General features: G+C 38.7%; 1 protein-coding gene across 1 annotated transcript in view; it reads right to left on the bottom strand.

Annotated features, from left to right (window-relative positions):
* The window catches only part of DOCK8 (dedicator of cytokinesis 8), a 330991-nt gene that overhangs the window by 158462 nt on the left and 153293 nt on the right, over window positions 1-19236 (bottom strand). Inside the window, 9 exon segments of the mRNA XM_043978441.1 lie at window positions 3560-3725; window positions 5839-5932; window positions 7481-7617; window positions 9770-9859; window positions 9862-9925; window positions 11575-11655; window positions 14077-14226; window positions 15355-15378; window positions 15380-15422. Coding sequence (XP_043834376.1) covers window positions 3560-3725; window positions 5839-5932; window positions 7481-7617; window positions 9770-9859; window positions 9862-9925; window positions 11575-11655; window positions 14077-14226; window positions 15355-15378; window positions 15380-15422 — 849 coding nt within the window.

Genomic DNA, 19236 nt, shown 5'->3' with positions numbered 1-19236 from the left:
TTGTTTTTGTTTTTTGGCAGGGCAATGAGGGTTAAGTGACTTGCCCAGGGTCACACAGCTAGTTAAGTGTCAAGTGTCTGAGGCCGCATTTGAACTCAGGGAGTCCTGAATCCAGGACCAGTGCTTTATCCACTGCGCCACCTAGCTGCCCCCACTACTTACTACTTATATGACCCTGAGCAAATCTGCATGATACAGTAGAAGGATCATTGAATTTGGAGTCAAAGGACCTGGGTTCAAATCCTACCTCTTAGATAATACCTGCTTGACTATGGATAGGCAAATCACTTAACATCTCTTGGCCTCAGTTTCTTCATCTGTAAAATAAGGGGTTGGATGAGATTACATCTAGAGGGTCCCTTTCAGCTCAAGATCTATGGTCTTATGGAAATATCTATGTTCCTTCAAGCCCCTATAGAGAGTAGAGGACGATAGTATTCAGTTCCTTCATAATGTATTTAAATGTTACATAATGGAAAAAGACCCTGGCCAGAAAGTTCACGTGTCCAGTGGATTCAGACAGTGAAAAACAGCTTAAGTGAAGAAAAAGCTGGAAGCGTAGTGCCTCAGAACCAAACTCAGAAAGAGAGATAATAGTCATTGTATGAAAGGCAGGTTATAGTTCTCTTAACTCTAAAAACCCTGGGAAAGTTAGAGGATATATAACCTCTGAGATCCCTTCTAACTCTATAAGTCTATGATCCTTACTAGCTGTGTTACCCTGGGCAAGTCACTTAACCTCTGCCTGCTTCAGTTTCCTCACTTGTTAAATGTAGATAGCACCTACCGGCCCGGATTGTTGTGAGGATAAAATTAGATAATATTTGTAAAGCATTTTGCAAATTAGCTGCTGCTGCTAGACTGCATTGCTATTCTTCATTTTCTCTAAAATGTCCTTCCTCCACACTAACTTCCTCCCCAACAACATGAGGCAGCAATGATTCTGGGGTCTCAAGATCTCTGTCAGTGGAATATAAGCTGTATCAAAATGGAGAAGCTTTGAGCACAGGGCCAATGTCAGATTGTGTATCAGTGGTCTAAGGACCAGCCTGGCTAATCGCTATCACCAGAATTGCTACTTACATAAAAACAGTCATAAATTTATAAAGAACTTTCTTCAGGGAGGCTACAGTTCTGCCCCTGAACTAACAGAGCTTTCCCATCAACCAATAGGAGTTTAGTCCAGCGGCAGACTACTCTTCCTCAGATCCAAATCCAGGACAGAAACTTGCAGAGCTCAGACCAGCAGGAGAGGGTAGTGAGCAAACTTTGCCCTTGATCAGACTCCTTTGGGAGCACTGAAAGCATGAAGGTCCCTAACGTGTCCCCCAAATCCTAGAATAACACAAAACTCGAGACCCCAAGAAAGCAACAATAGGACTAGCCCAGATCTCCCCTTCAGAAATGCCATAGAGCCCTACCCTTACATCAAGGCCAGTGTCTGTTTGTTTGTTTTTTTGTACATCAAGGCCAGTGTCAAGAAATAGTCTGGAAGTATGGGCAAACAAAAAAAGAACCCCACCATAATGGGCTATTTTGGCAGCAGAGACTCACAAGATATAAACAAAAAAGAGAATGATTCCAAAACGTCAACAATCAATGCTTCAGAGCAAAACACAGCTTGGGCATGAAGCCCAAGGGTGGTTGTGGGTAGGAAGATTATGGAAAATTATCTCACATAATGAGGGTGCCCAATTATATACCCATACAGACAAAGAGGAGGGAGGGGTGAAGAGTAGTGGCTGACACTTAAAACTCGTTCTCACTTGAACTGGTCAAAAGATGGAAGAAACACATATACCCACATAGAGTTGAGCATAGAAATATATTTCATTCAATAGGGAAATAGGAGGGAAAGGGGGGAGGAGAATTAAGGGAGAGATTAAAGCAAAATGAATTCTAAGGATGTAAAAAAAATCATATCTTTTTTTGAGGTGGCAAAGGTTGGGAATCTGAGTGAGTGCCTATAAACTGAGGAATGCGTGGACAAGTTATGGTATGTAAATGTGATAGAATACCATTGTGCTGAGCTCTTCTCAGCATAATGACCAACCAGGATTCCAAAGTATTAAAGCATGTTCCTGATAGAGAGGTGAAGGACAAGGAATGAAAAATGAGACAATTTTTTTTTTTTGGACATGGCCAATGTGGAAATTTGTTTTGATTTACTGTACATTTTTGTAATGGATTTTGTTTTTCTTGTTTTCTCAAATTGGGGAGTTGGGGGGAAAAGTGGGTAAGAAGGTAGCTCTTGACTAATTAAAACAAATAAAATACTTTAAAAAATTCCTTCCTTCACAACAACTTTGTGAAATAGGTAAAGTTCAAACTTATTTGTCTTTTGCAAGAAGACTATCCTAGTTCTCCAAGGTAATTGTGTCTTTCCCTCTAAGGTTACCTTATTTCTTCTCAGTGTGTGTGTGTGTGTGTGTGTGTGTGTACACAAATATATGTGTGTATATATTTAGATATATCTAGATATATATACGCACATATATATATATATATACATACATATATAATATATCCACATACACACACATAAATTATTTGAATGTTAGCTAGTAGAGGGCAGGGATTATTTTTTTATTTTTTATTTTTGGTGGGGCAATGAGGGTTAAGTGACTTGCCCAGGATCACACGGCTAGTAAGTGTCAAGTGTCTGAGGTCAGATTTGAACTCAGGTCCTCCTGAATCCAGAGTCTGTGCTTTATCCACTGCACCACCTAGCTGCCTGGAGGGCAGGGGTTATTTTTGCTTCTTCTTTCCATCCCCAGTCCTTAGCACAGGGTCTAGCACATAGTAAGGATTGACTCATTGATTGCCTGGCATTCAAGCAAGACCGTCCTCAATCAGACATCATTCCGCAGTTGCAGCTTTATCTCATATCCCTCTATACATCTCTACTCTAGCCAAACTACCTGCTGTACTTTAAATATGCCATGTATCTTTCCTCATCATTGCTTTTGCTTAGGCTGTCCCCATGCCTGAATTTATCATATTACCAGAATTAATTCATGGGTTGCATCAAAATATTACTTCCATTTTACAGATGAGGCCAAAAGAAAGTTGAATTCAGGTACACATGTACAGTAAGTGTCCAGGCTGAAGTGTGAACTCGGGTCCTTTCTGTCTACATATAATATCAGAAGGTTAACCATCAGCTGATGGATTTTTTTCAGTCTCTTGCAGCAACTTATCAAAGACTACCTACTGAGGGATGATGGAAGGATTAAGATCTGTGTTAGTCAAAGGAGGACTTACACTGAAGAATATGTGGATAATTTCAAAAAAGTATTGAAGGAAAAATATTCCTGGTCCCTTGGACTATGAAGAAAACTTCCAAAGAAACAGAACTTTTAAATTTCTCTTAGAGCACCTAAAATTTGGCTAAGCAAAGATACTAGAGAAGGATACATTTGTTCAAGCAGAATCATGGTTGGTGGGCCAAGGAGATTTCTGTTAAAAATTCCCAAGTCTATGAACTATGAAAAATCCAAAGCACTATCTCCAGTCATAGGAGCTTTGTGGGTCTTAAAAGAACTCTTATTTCTTTTACCTGTAGACAGTATGAGGGACATAAACTTCTTTAATTGGGAATTCCAGAACCTCTTTGTGTGGGCGGGTCCGATTTTCAGGAAATGGTTTCACAGGTAACAGCTCAGGAGTCAGACAACAGCAGTTTAGTACCTCTGGGGCTGGGGAGATTTCTAGCCTAAGTAAACCTTTGGCAAAAAAAGAAAAACAATTTTAAAAAATAAAATCAATAGGTAAGCAAAGTATATCAGTCATAAGATGACAATGTTGTTGTTCAGTTGTGTCCTACTATTCGTGATCCCTTCTGAGATTTTCTTGGCTGAGATACTGGAGTAGTTTGCCATTTCTTTTTCCACCTCATTTTACAGAAAAGGAAACTGAAGCAAACAGGGTTAAGTGATTTGCCCAGGGTCATATGGCTAGTAAGTGTCTGAGGCCAGATTTGAACTCAGGAAGATGAATTTTCCTGACTTCAGGCCTGGCACTCTATCTACTGTATCACCTGACTGTCCCATATTAATATGTAAACAATTTTATTTTCTGACTGGATGAGGCTCAAGCCAACACCTACTCATGGAATCTCTGATCATCAACCCAGACTCTCACAAAATTTTTGGTCCTGTTTAGGAAACTCCTCCACCTTAGTCTAATATTGATAGGTAACCCTGGGGGATTTCCCCCATGACATCTGGGTCTGATTAAGAATGACCCTTTCATATCTGGAGCTTAATGTCTCTCCTACTCAAGTCAATCTTTAAGATTAAAGACTTTCTTGATCAAATTCCACTCTGAACATGTGCTCCCATTGGAACCTTGCCACTGAAAAATCCCCTCATAAGAGGGATGGATCCTGGCCCTGTGGGGATGAATTTTTGCCTAACCATGTTACTATATAGGGTGTGTGTGTGTGTGTGTGTGTGTGTCTGACTTTTGTTTTTGATTTCTTGCTAAGTCACATAGTAATAAATCTCATACTTATTTAGCCAGAATCCCTAGTACCAATTTTCTGTGAATCCTCAAACCTGAATCCTTGCTCTAACTTGAACCATGAGGCCAGAGGACCCATTTTATTGATGAGGAAATTTAGATTCAAGGTGCTTAAATGACTTGTCCAGTAATTGAGAGTTGTTGGTAATTAGTTGCTTTACTAAATTTTTTACATGATATTTATTAGAAGCACAACACTCATTTAATCCTCCAAAAGGACCATTCTAAAGAAACAGAGTAGCAAAAGATTTTTAGTTTTTATTTTTAGTTTAATTATCTTTTCTCTGCAAGTCCAAGATTCATGATTTACTTAATAAAATGTACCAATATAATGGATTCATTCATGAGACATATTACATGACAAGTTGTTAAAAAGAATAAATTCATGTACGATTCAAACGATTGTATTCAGCAATCAGTGGATTTGGTGATGCCGCAAAGAGCAAAGGCACTTGTAATGATTGGAATGATGCCACCTACTGGAGACTTGCTGTGGGAAAGCTCCACCATGAGGAAAATGCCTCAGAGGCATTGTGGCTTTTCCTTGGTGTCAGGAAATGACGTTTGCTCATGGGTGCTGTCTATCAAGGCTACCAGCCAATCAACTTGAGGAGCCTCCTATGGTCTGGGAGGAGACAGGAAGGAGGAAAGGGAGCCTGCGCGGAGAGCTCTGGGGTTTTTTGGGCTCCTGACTGGATGGTGGTGGCGGCAGAGGACTTCACAGGAAATTTGAGGAAAGATAGGAATGCCAGGCTGTTGGAATTCTGTTCTCAATCTTTTTCTTTCTATTTTCCAATAAACCCTTAAAAACCTAAACTTGTTTTATCAGTGATTTTAGTCAGTTTACCCCAAAACTGGGGGAACAGATTAGAATCCACATTTAGAATCTTAAATTACACAGTTTGGCTGACCACAAAGAGGAAAACCGAACGTTCATCTTCTGATCTTCTGATTGGGTAAGATTTCCCTCCCCTGTCCCTTTAAATTGGAAAGTACTATCAAGTATAGGCTGTTTTAAATTTCAAATGGATCTTTTAAACATCCTAAGTACCCCTTTTCTAGCTTTACCTTCACTAATCAGAGATGTTGGCCAGTTTGAATTTGAATATATTTTTATTACTCTTTTTGGTTTTGTGGGGCTTTGTGGTGTGGTATGGAGAATTTGGCATGCCCTAGATAATATTAGAATAAAGATGATTCCCGGGGATTCCCCATTAGGAAAGCTAGGCATTTTCCTCATGGTGGAGCTTTCCCACAGCAAGTCTCCAGTAGGTGGCATCATTCCAATCATTACACCCTCTACCCATACCTTACCTGGTATTGACTTCACTCTTCTCTGTAAGGATGAGGATCTTTTGTAGTCAGCCAAAAATTTGAGTAAGTCTTCATCACTAAGACGGTCTCCTTCCTGATAGAAGAAAAGTCATTCTTAATGTATTAGTGTAACAAACAGCATATGCTAACATTCAACTCTTTGGGTTGGGTCAAAATCTGAACATCTGCTAGTTCTGCCTCTGGGTTATCATAGGATAAGTCTATTTTCTCTTCTACTTGACAGTCCTTCAAATATTGGAAGATGGCTATCAGCTATCCTGCCTTACCTTGACCTTCTCTTCTCCAGATTAAACATCCCTCACCATAAGATAGCTGGAATTGCCCCTACAGGCCATCTGGCTCAGTCTTATTTTACAGATAAAGAATTGGGGTAGAGAGTGACTTGCCCAAGATCACAGAATTAATAAGAGGAAGTTGTGGGATCTGAATCCAGGTCCTTTGATTTTAGATCCAGCACCACTGTGCCAGGCTGTCTCCTCTCCATTTGAAGATTTCTAATATGTAGATTTCCTTAATAAATTTTGTTGTTTTTGAGTTGTTTCAGTTGTTTTAGACTCTTTGTGACCCCGTTTGAGGTTTCTTTGTCAGAGAAACTGGAGTGGTTTGCCATTTCCTTCTTCAGCTCATTTTACATATTAAGAAATTTAGGTAAGCTTAGTTAAGTGACTTGCCCAGGATCACACAACTAGGAAGCATCTGAGGCTGGATTTGAATTTCAAGAACATGAGTCTTCTTGACTTCAGGCTCTGTCCTCTATCCACTTTGCCTCCTGTCCATTATTATTATTTTTGTTGTTGTTGGGGCAATGAGGTTTAATCGACTTGCCCAGGGTCACACAGATAGTGTCAAGTGTCTGAGGTCAGATTTGAACTCAGGTCTTCCTGAATCCTGGGCCGGTGCTTTATCCACTGCACCACCTAGCTGCCCCTCCTAGTAAACTCTTAATATTGATATTACCCAGATGACAAAATGAATGAGTAGTGCTTTGTAAAGGAATTAGATCACTGCCAATATTAATCTATTCAATTAATCGAATTCAGGACCTAGCTAGATGCTAGAGACACAAAAAACAAAACTAAAAATGATCTCTGCCCTTAAGGAGCTTTGCATTCTACTCGGGGAGGAGGGGGAAGATAAAAAATAATTTTTAGATAATCAACAAGCATTTATTAAGTGTCTACCATGAGATAGTTATTGGGGATACAACTACAAATGATGAAACAATCCCTACTCTTGAAGAGCTGATAATTATGAATATCCCAAGAATTAAATAAGGCCATTTGGTAAAATGGAAAAACCACTGAACAGAGAACCTGAGTTCAGATTTCACATCTACCACTTACTACCTGTATGACCTTGGAAAAGGCATTTAACTTCCCTCTTAGGCACTCAGTTTCCTCATCTATAGGAGGAAGGGATGGGACTAGATGATCCTCTATGGTCTCTCCTATCTCTGATCTATGGGCATTATAAGAACATACTTGTTTATCCATCTATGTGAAAGGTAAAATCCTCTTTTTTCTTCATTTTTGTTTTGTTTTGTTTTTAACGCAAATACCAGTATGGTGGTGACTGTCTTAATTCCTTAGGAATCCTAAAGTAAAATAAACATACAAAGTACCTGTTTGAAAAAGCTGTTTACAGTCATGGTGATAGTTTTGAAATTCGAGCCAGTATAACTGTCTTCTAAGCTTAAGCTTTTCTCAGAAAGTCTTCTAGACTGGGACAGTGTTCTCCTCTCTCCCATAGAACTTTTCCCTAGAATGAAAAAGATGATCATTTTAATTTTCTTTTTTTCTTCATTTCAGTAACCAAAATATTTTAATAATACCTATTGATCCACTGGCTTATACTCTGAATTGCCATTGAAGATGGATTTTCCACCAGTAAATTTTCCTTGTATTAATTCTATCAGTTCTATTTGAAAATTACAAATTGCACTACACTGACTTGCATAAAAATTGATGTTTAAATATGATGGAATGTATGTCAGGGTCTAAAAAAAGTTAACTTTATTAACAAATTAAATATGTTGCAGGGGAACAGATTGATAACCTATGCTCAAAGAAAGACAGGAAAGGAAGAAAAGGAGAAAGACAAAGAATGGATGGAATAAAACAGGAGAGAATGATAAAAGAAGAGAAGAAGGAAGAAAATGGATGAAAGAAAAAAGAAAGAATGAATGAATGATACATGGAAAAGAAGAAGATGATGGAACAGAATGCTGAATAAGCTGTCATATGTGTCTGATGTGTTGGTTAACTTGCTGATGTACATTTCTTTGTGTTTTTGGTGGTTATTGCAGGGTAATTAGGGTTAAGTGACTTGCCCAGGGTCACATAGCTAGTAAATGTCAAGTGTCTGAGGCAGGATTTGAACATAGGTCCTCCTGAATCCAGGGCTGGTCCTTTATCCACTGTGCCACTTCGCTGCCCCCCTGTACATTTCTTTGTTACAAGGGAGGGTTTAATGAGGTGTAGGCTGGATGTGACTATGGTACAAAAAATATTTCAAAGAACATCAATAAAATAAACAAAAAGAATGAATAAGACAAGGCAAATAAAATGAGAGAAAAAAAGAAAGAAGAAAATGTGTTGGGTACATGGAAAGAAAGATGGGAATTTTTCATGGAAATCATGAGAGTCTCAGGAGAATCATTACAAGTTAACAGAGGTGTGATTCTTGGAACTTTAATAACTCTCCTGAAGGATTCCTTACTCATCCTACTTGAGAATTTATTAACCCAGAGATTGATGGTGAAGTAATAGGACAAGTAAGGGAGAGATGGGACAAATTACATAAGATGATTGTTGGATAATCTTACAACAAATCCCCTTTTTCCATGGCATCCAAACAAAAGAGAAATATATTTTTTAAAGGGGCTCCTAACTGGGATATGGTGGTAGAGTTTTACATTTTACTGCTTTCTCTGATGGATAAGCCTTCTTTAACCTGTGTCTGTTCATTCACAGGAATATCTAATGGCCTTTCTTTTTTTTTTTCATAGAGGATAGGGGCTTATTATGTGAGTATGGACTCACACATTTCAGCACTTTGTTTTGAGGTTATAGTTTTAAAGGTGTTTTCTTTTTGAGGCAATCAGGGTTAAGTGACTTGCCCAGAGTCATACAGCTATTAAGTGTATAGTTTATTTATTTATTTATTTATTTTTTAGTGAGGCAATTGAGGTTAAGTGACTTGCTCAGGGTCACACAGCTAGTAAGTGTTAAGTGTCTGAGGCCAGATTTGAACTCAGGTACTCCTGAATCCAGGGCCAGGGCCAGTGCTCTATCCACTGTGCCACCTAGCCGCCCCAAGTGTATAGTTTTTTTTAATATATTGAATAGAATTTTATTGTCCAAAATATATGTAAAAACAAATTTTAACATCAATTTTTAAAAAAACTTGTGTTCCAACTTCTCTTCCTCCTCCATTCCCACCCCCCACCCACTAGAACTCAGCATTTCAAATAATTTATACATGAGTGGTCATGGAAAACATTCCCATATTAGCTAGGTTGTGAGAGAAAACAGTCAAAAAAAATTGCAAAACTTCAGATTGAGGAATTATCAAAAGAGGAAAAAAAAGTTTCCAAGTGTATAGTTTTAAAGTTAATAAACCTTTAGGAAGAATATAACCTAAATGAAAAGGCCACTTTAAAATTCAATACATTTATTTTAATCTCACAAATACTAATGGCAAATAGTCTTCTAAGTTATTTCTTGGATTTGATACTGAGAAGTGTATGTAATGTTGCAATTACCTTTGTCCATTCTGGTTTCCTTTCTCCAGGTCCCCTTTCTCTCAGTCCCCCTACCCCATCAACTTAAGTTCACCATGCATGTGTTTTGTTCATGATAGCACATATAATGGAAATCTGAAGATCTCTCATCAAACTTGAAATCCTTACCAACCATGGTTTCCATATTGCTATCTCTCTATCAAGGTATAAACATTAAAGAAATTGTTAAATTTATGGGAGCCCAGGCAAAAGGCATCGGTATTTTCCCAAGCGCTGGCAGAAGGACTCAGCTTGAAATTTTCACTTCTCAACCTTTTCTTTGCTCTAAAGAAGAAACAAGAGAGTGTCAACACCATGGCTTTATTTTATGTGTCACAGAGCTAACACTACCTGCAAACTCCACAACTAGACTACTGTGTGAGGCTACAAATTAATTTCCCATCACGAGTCTCGGAATTGTAGAGAAATGAGGGAACCAAAGCTGGAGACAGTATTTTAGAAAGGTAGATGAGAAGCAGCATCCTGTAGTGGATAGAGTCAACATAGTTGTTCTTCAATTTTTTGAGTGTGTCTGACTCTTCGTCTTGGCAGAGGACTAGGTCTGGAGCAGTTTGCCATTTCCTTCTCCTTTACAGATGGAGGACCTGGGGCAAACAGGGTTAAGTGACTTGCTCAGGGTCACACCACTAGTAAGTGTCTGGGGCCAGATTTGAATTCAGGAGGTGAGTCTTCCTGATACCAGGCCACCTAGGTGCCCCAAATTCAGATAGCCTTGGGTTCAAATCCTATCCCAGATACTTACTAACTGAGTAATCTTGAGCAGAGCTCTGTGCTTTAGTTTCCTCTTCTACTAAATGAGGGGACTTGGACTACTTGATTGCCTCTCACATCCCTTCTACCTCTAAATCTACAATCCTATAATCTGTGCATAGTGGCAGTCACTTTGGTATTCAACAATGGCACCACTTTTAAACAATTCATGCAGCTAATTAGAAAGCCCCCCTGTCAGCTTCTTTTCCAAAACTTTCCTCCAGATGTTACCTAATAGATACCTAATACAGCCACCCCAGTTAAAGCAATAACAGTTTCCAAGGGGTCCTTTCACACATGAGATGAAAACCAGGAATTTTCAAAATAAAACACATCACTGATTTAATGCCATCATTGGATGTTGGTTTAATGTGCTTAATAATTATCATTCAGTGATAAGTGTCTTTTGCAACATGCTGAATAAATAAATCTTGTTTTAAAATGTTAAACACTTTTCATAACTTACTTCAGAAAATATGTACTGGGTGTCTAAATAACGACATAAAAAGAGTCCTAGTATTTGTGGTGTGGGTCCGTCCTTTAGAGCTATTTTAGGCTTGGTGTGCTGATACATTTGGCCTACTACCAATACCTAATTTCCACACATGCTCTGAAGTTATCACCTGCTGTCAAGGGAAGGGTTGTGGAACTGTGGTTCTGTTCATTACGGTGGTGTCCCTTGTCACTTTTGTGATCATCACACTAGCCACCTGGGTCAATGCAACAAAACCACTGGGTAGTAGGAAATTCTGCTAGGAGCAAGGTAGTGCTTCTGACCTAGCCAGATGATTCATATTTTTTCATTATCCAAAATGGATCCACTAAGGCATTCATTAAGTGCCAACTATGGGCAAAATATACACTGCTGGCAATAGGAATAAAAAACAAACAATGAACAAATGACCAATATCTTCAAAGAGCTTGGCTATCTAGAGGAACACTTTCCACTTTAGGAAATCAAGTGTGAGTTGCATTTTCTCTCCTTTATCTTTATAATCAAAGCTAAAGAAACTGAGCTTCTTCTCCCTTTATTTTAAATGCTACTGGTTAAGCTTTATCTTGGGACACATTAAAACTATTTTCCATAGCTGCTTTCCAGAATCAATTCAAAATATCCATACATTCTAATCCATTTGCATTTAATGGTACTCAAAATGGCCTACCTTCCCACCATCACTTTCTTTGATAACCATGTAGGGCTCTGCACAGTCGCCAATCTCTCCCTGCTGGAGAACTTTTTCAATCTACAAACAAAAGTAATATAAAAAACAAAAGCACATGAGACACATAGAAGCTCAAAACTAATTTGCTTTATGATCCCCTACAATAAAAAAAAGGTGATGGGCTCTGTCTTAAAGGAAGCTCAGGGACTAAACCATGTGCAAGATGACTAAATGAAGATAATAAATTACCTGTAATTGTCTCTCATAGCCCCTATTAGGGTGACTATTATGATTTAAATGGGCCTTGGGAAGGAAATTTGCAAGCAAGGGATAGCATAGCTTCTGATCTGAAATAATTAGGTGAATTTTCGAAAGTCAGTAGTGTTATACTTCGGAGTCTGACATAATTTTGTTCCAGTTCAAGGTCTGTTGAAGGAACAAGATGATTTATCAAGCTGGATTAGACAAACTCGCTTGGAAATAACTTTCAAAAACACCAAATCCCTTGAAACAAAACAATTCTGAAAAAATCCAAGCCTATAGAAGTCAGAGAGAAAGTTCATTTAATCCCCTTGCTTTTGTTTCCTTAGACTACAAATTCCTTGAAAAACAATGTGCTAGACAGTTAAATGTATGTGAAGAGACGACTATTTGTAGGGGTTTAAAAATAAGAATAGATGATCCTATCAAAATGAGATTAAAATTAAACAAAAGCCCATGCCCCAAAGTGATCACTTTGTTATTTGATTTGTTTAAAGTTCTTTAACTACCAATTTCGAATATGCCTTTTTTGACTTCACACAGGGGAAAGGGCTTTATTTAATGATCAACAAACCAAACAGTAAATGATATGTGCGTTCAGTATTTGGCAGATTCAGTCATATAGTGAAGAGCTTTGGACTCAGTTGGAAGACTTGGGTTTTCCTCCCCACCTCTATCACTAAACTAGCTGTGTGACTTTAACAAGTCACAACCCCCCTGAGCTTTTCTGTCCTCATTTGTAACATGAAGGGGTTTGACTAAATATAGTGAAGATCCCCTTTTGACCCTAAACTATGGATCTAAGAATCTCAGCAAGAGTAAAACTAGTTCATGATTCTTTGACACCTTGCAATTATAATGCACTTGCAAAGTAGGTAGGATAGGTGTTATTATCCCCATTTTACAGATGAAGAAATTGAGATCAGAAAGATGAAGATCATGGCTGTGGAGGGCATAGTGCTCGCTATAATGGAAATTTTGCACTTTATGCAAACTCTAAAGAGTTCCCTTCACTTGAGTCATCCTCTTATAATCTTGGCAAATATTCCAAAGGTCAACACTTTGGCTGTGTCTCTACAATAGCAAACCTTCTGGATCATTTATTTAAAATGTATTTAAATTCTATCAATTTCATTGAGAAAGGGAATAGGCATTTATTAAACTCCTACGAGTGCCAAGTACTCTAATAAGTTACTTTAGAGATATGATCAATTTGATCCTCAAACAACCCTAGGGAGGTCGGTGCTATTATTATCATTTCCATTTTACAGATTGGGAACGTGAGGCAAACAGCAGTTTAGTGAATTGCCCCAGGGTCACACACAGCTAAAGTGTCTGAGCACATTGAAATTCAGGTCTTCCAGATTAAAGCCTCTGTGTTCTAACCACTGTGCCCACCTAGTCGTCTTTGGGGAGAAAAATTAGGCAAATTAATATACTTTTGTGTAGAAAAAACATGAGTTAACTGGGGGTTTTGTTTTTGTTTTGTTCTGCAGACCCCGTCTCTGGGTTCTTCTGTAAATTCACATTTCAGCCCTGATTGTAGATGGTCACAACCTTTAAGATGCAAGTTAAAGAACACCAGGGGATAGAAGAGTATTGGATTTTTCATGGAGGGTTTTAAAACTCAAATGTTTCAGGAATTTTTTCAGGAGGAAAGGGGTCAGGTTGGGTTTTATTTTTATTTATTTTTTGGGGGGGGTAGAGCAATGAGAGTTAAGTGACTTGTCCAGGGTCACACAGCTAGTAGTGTCAAGTGTCTGAGGCTGGATTTGAACTCAGGTCTTCCTGAATCCAAGGCCAGTGCTTTATCCACTGTGCTACCTAGCTGCCCCCTCAAGTTGGGTTTTATAGATGAAAGCCCACTCCTGGAATTGTGAAGAACTAGAAATTATAACACAGGTTTATTCTGTGGCAAGTATTTACAAAAACCTAAAACTATCTATAAAATCTAGTGAGTTTTTCAGGACAAGGTCACATATTTTGGAGAAACCTAAAGATGACTGAGATCTGGAAAGAGACAGCTAGTCACATTAGTTAGGAAAAGAGAAACAATTTTAGATGAACACCAAAGGAAAAATGAATATGCAGCCTGACTTGGAAATTACTTGAAAATGAAGAGCATTAGTGGTTCTCACCAAAGACAGGTAGACACATTCCTACCCCCACTCCCATACCCTGCCCCAACCAATATAGGCAAAATATCAGACAGAAAATGAAAGTCCTTCTGGGGCTACATACCTTAATGACAAGGTAGATATCTGAAGATGGGTAGGTGACTGAGAATACTGCAGCTCTGGCCTGACTAGAGGGGTCAACAAAGGGTGTGTGAGCCCGCAAAAATCCTTTGAATTGGTCAGAATTGAGGTCACAGTGGAAATTTTCTGAAATCTATGTTACAGCAACAAAAAAGAAAGGTAAACCATCCAAAGTGATTATTTACTATTATGCCATGGAAACCAATGAGTCACAAGCACCTCAGAACATATACAACAATAGAAACGTGAAGCAGAGCCCAGGTGGAGGTTTATGAGGAGTGACTGCTGGGAAAATCTGATGCATGCTTTGCATCATACCCAGAAACACAGGGAGCTATTTGCAGCATGTTCCTTGAAACTGGTTTAAAACAAAATGTGGTTTGATTTCTGGAAGCTAATTGTTAGCTTCTAGAAATTCACATGCTAAAACCTCCTTGGTCTTATCAAATACGATTACATCTCTTCATCCAGGAGTTCTTGAACTGAAGGGTGCTTGAGGACAAGGAAAGGGAGAAAACTTGATTGTTGTTCGCTACGCTGGCATTACTTATGCACACCTCCCTACTCAGCTCCCATTTGCCCTTGAAAGTTAAAGAACTACAAGCCAAAAAATACTCATGGAGAAATCTTTGGTCAGGAAGCTCTTTTTTTTTTTTTTTTTTTTTTTTAGTCAGGCAATTGGGGTTAAGTGACTTGCCCAGGGGTCACACAGCTAGTAAGTGTTAAGTGTCTGAGGCCCGGATTTGAACTCAGGTCCTCCCTGACTCCAGGGCCGGTGCTCCATCCACTGTGCCACTAGCTGCCCCAGGAAGCTCTTTTAAAAGGAACCATGGACATGGTATTCCATTTACCATGTGGCCATTTCTAGCCCCTTTACTGGGTAAGATGCCTGCTACCACATAATGAGTCCATCCTACAGCCAGAGCCAGAAGGACAGCCTCCAAATGAAGATTAAAAACTACTTCCACATTCTTGGTGGAAGGAATTCGAATAGCTTTTATCTATTTGCAGGGCCCAAGGGTGGCAGGCATGTAGAGCACTACTCTTAAGGAAGGCTTTGTCCTTAGAGGTTGGGTAAACAACACAGGAAATTGAAGAGGGTTTCCGATTTGCCCCTTCAGAAGCTACTAGGGCAGTTGGAGTAGGTCTTTCCAAGGGCTACTGACCATCTAAATCTGCAAGGGGCTTGGATGCCCATAGAACCAGAAGATTGGAGCAGATAAAAGAGGAGCATTTTTGCCTTCTCATCTGTCATCCTTACCTTTTTCCGTTCTTACACATCATAAGAGGGCAAATGCTGCAAATAAAGGTTCTACTTCTATCTCAAACCTGTAAGGAAAAGACAGGATCAAGTCTCTTAGGCAGATCCTGCGATGCAGGAAAGTACCAAAAACACTGAAGAGTTTGGAAAAATATAAAGGTGGTTTTAACCTCTAAACGTCGAGAGACTCTATATAAAGAATTTTTGAGGTGGGTTGGGAATAGCCCTCATTTCTTGAAGTCATGGGTGCTGTGCCAATTCATAGATTCCTACTGCCTACCTTCCTTTTTGATGATAAGTTACTGATGACTTTTGTTATACTTACATGTCATTTCTAGACATGCCTCTACAACATATAATGAGTCTTTCTATGTAAGAAGGAAAAGCAGTGATGCAAAACTAACATCATGAAGGTGATAGTGTATGTAATGTTCTGCACTCATAGTCTCTCTTCTCTCTCTTTTTTTTTTTTGCACTTCTCTTCTCCTATACTGAAAAATTACGGGGAGGTTACTTCATCTTTTCTCTGGGATGGCCATTTTTCAACAGAAAAAGAAAGTGTATGAAAAAATGCTGTCTTCTTTTATATCAGTCTTTCAGTACAATCCAATTTTTAAAAATTAGTAAGCACTTTGGGGCAGCTAGGTGGACACAGTGGATAGAGCATGGCCCTGGAGTCAGGAGTACCTGAGTTCAAATCCGGCCTCAGACACTTAACACTTACTAGCTGTGTGACCCTGAGCAAGTCACTTAACCCCAATTGCCCTCACTAAAAAAAATAAATAAATAAAATAAATAAAAAAATTATTAAGCACTCTGCTAAAGCATGGAAGAGATACACCAAATTCTACAATATAAAGACAATAGAGATGGTGTGGGTCCACACAGTACAAAGAATACTGGATTTGGAAGTCAGAAGACCCTAGATTAATCCATTGTGTTGTGCTCAGTTGTTTCAGACTCTTTGTAACCCCATTTGGGGTTTTCTTGGCAACAATATGGTGTGGTTTGGACATTTCGTTCTCAATTTATTTTACAGATAAAGTAACTGAGGCAAACAGGGTTAAGTGACTTGACCAGAGTCATACAGCCAAGGTAAGTACCCTATGGCCAGGTTTGAACTCATGAGTTTTTCTGAATTCAGGCCCAGAGCTCTATCCATAGGGCCATCTAACTGCTCTCCTAGGATTAATAATAACTAACATTAAATATAGGCCATATTTTAGGCCCGGCACTGTGGTATAGTGCTTAACAATTATTATTTCATTTGATCCTCATAACTTTGAGAGGTAGGTACTCTAATTATCCCATTTTACAGAACAGGAAATTGAGGCAGGACAGAAGTTGAGTGACTTACACAAGGTCACACTGCTAATAAGTTCTGAAACTAGATTTGAAACAGGCCTTGCTGACTCTAGGCCACACTCACCACTTAGCCAATCAGAACCATAGCACTGCCATTTTACTACCTGTATAAAGTTGGGTCTCATTTTCTTTATCGTAAAAATGTGGGCATTGGATTAACTTATCTCTAAGTCCTCCAGCTTTAAATCTATGTTCCTGTGATCTGCAAAGAAGTGTGAGAATTGGAATGACACCCCCTGCTGGAGAGATATTGCAGGGAAACTCTCCATGAGGAGAAAGCATGTGATTTAGAAACCATATAACTTTTGCGTCTGGAATTGTCAGCATCTGGAACTTATATTATAGAACCACCTGTTAGTTGTGTCAATCAAAGTTACCAGCCAATTAGCTTGGAGGTGTGTGTGTGTGTCGTGTGTGTGTGTGTGTGTGTGTGTTTGTGTGTGTGTGTGTGGTACAGCCCTGTTTCTTGTTGGACAGGAGGCTTCTGAGAAGAGGAGGAGGAGTGAGGTCTTTTTTGGCCCCAGAACCTTGGTTTTGGCCGGAGGAGAAATGCTGGCTCTCTTAGATAGATAGATGAAGGTGTCTTGGCCTCTTTCTCTCTGATCACTAGCTTCTTATGTGCTTTAATAAATACTTAAAAGACTAAAAACTCTTGCTAAAGCTTCTAATTTGGGGTGACCACTCATTAGATTTTAGACATCATAGCTAGAATTTTAGCCCCTTACATTAGGTGTGCGTGCATTAATTAAATGTCAGCAACTTGTCTTTGCATTAGAGCTGAGACAATATTCTATAGCAATCCCTTTCATGGAGTAGGATGAAAGGGAAAGAAAGGAACGCTTCAGAAAGCAGGAGCTTGCTAATGCACAGAGAAGCTTTGTGGTCAATGTGCTGAAGGCTCCCATGGCCAGCTGTCACCAGTCTGTTCAGAGAGCTCTTCCAGTCTGGCCTGCTAACACTGCAAGTCCAGAAAGGCATAGCCTCAGTATATGTTCTCAGAACAGAACACTGAGTGCACAGAAGGCCTCTAGTTCAAGTTCCATCTGCAAATGTATTTACTAAACTGGGGTTAGGATGTAAGCATCACATGAATTTTTATATGCATATATACATTTTATATACATATATATATATTCTTATATGTATATATACATATGTATGTGTATATGTGTATACACATAAAAAACCCCACATTAGTGGGAGTTCGAGATCTATGGTTGTGATCTACAGACTGCCTTGAATTGAAGGAAATTCTTTAGTGGATCATGGTGCTCCAATATAAGGTAACATTACACAGAAAAGGCATCAATACAAGTTTTTTCCAGGGATAGACCTTCCAGATATTCCTTGTAATGGTTGGCTTTTATTCATTGTCTTTTTAGTTCTGTGAGTCTAATCTCATTATGTTATATTTAGCTTCTCACATTACTTAATTATCAGCAACATTCACTTTTCAAGAAACTCTATAAAGCTGAGAGAATGCATACCTAGGAACTTTTTTATATTTTATGACCACATTTTAAATTATAGGATTTTTCTTCCTTGAATCTAGACTAAAAGATATCTTCCCACTTTACAAAAATCGTAAATTTTTATCATGTTATATTACATTTATAAATGTATTAATTTGTATCTAGATCCAATTCCTTTCTTGTTGTTAATATTTTTTTTTTAGATTTAGGTTACATAGTGTCTCTAGAACATCATGACCAGATATTGAGTAGGCTTATAGGAAGCAAAGGGAAGATTTTATTTAAATAAAAATATCAGCAGCCTTAAACACCCTGTTTGCCCAGGTTTTAATGTTCCCCTATCATCTGTAGAATTTACAGTAAAGGCCAATAGGAAACCTGGCATCTTGGTGAGGAAATGCATTAGGGAAGCACTGAAGTTAAAAAGCTTTAATACTTTGTCTAAATATTTTAGCTTTTAAAAATAGTTTGAGACAAATTATGTCTTGGTCGATGCAATTTTCTTCTCTGTGTACTGGTAAACTCACCCATTTAAAATGCCCCTGCAAGCCAAATATATTTGGCAAATATAATCTGGCTGCTTCTGAAGTTTTCTTTCTTAAGTACCATAAAAAAGCGTCTATACATCATACTTACAAATGCTGTCACTTTTGCCTCTTAGTTTCACAGGCTTCCTTCTATACTCAATCCCACTCATGAAGGCCATTCTCGGCTCTTCTATCTCCTATTGTGCCTCTCCCTCTAAGCTTACCTTCCTTCTTGTGGGCATGTTTCTTGTTTATATCTATTTGTACACATGGTGGGTTCCTCCATTATAATGTTCGCTCCTTCAGAGTTGGTACTGTTTTTACTTTCTCTGTTTCCTTGATGTTTAGCAATCTCTGGCATATAATAGGCATGCTATAAGTGCCTACTGGGGCAGCTAAGTGGTACAGTGGATAGAGAACACTAGACCTGGAATTAGAAAGACTCATCTTCCTGAGTTCAAATCTGACCCCAGACACTTACTAGATGTGTGACCCTGGACAAGTCACATAACCTTGCT

Source organism: Dromiciops gliroides, chromosome 1 (assembly GCF_019393635.1).
Source record: "Dromiciops gliroides isolate mDroGli1 chromosome 1, mDroGli1.pri, whole genome shotgun sequence".
Classification (NCBI taxonomy): domain Eukaryota; kingdom Metazoa; phylum Chordata; class Mammalia; order Microbiotheria; family Microbiotheriidae; genus Dromiciops; species Dromiciops gliroides.
This window is presented reverse-complemented; position numbering and strand designations above follow the sequence as displayed.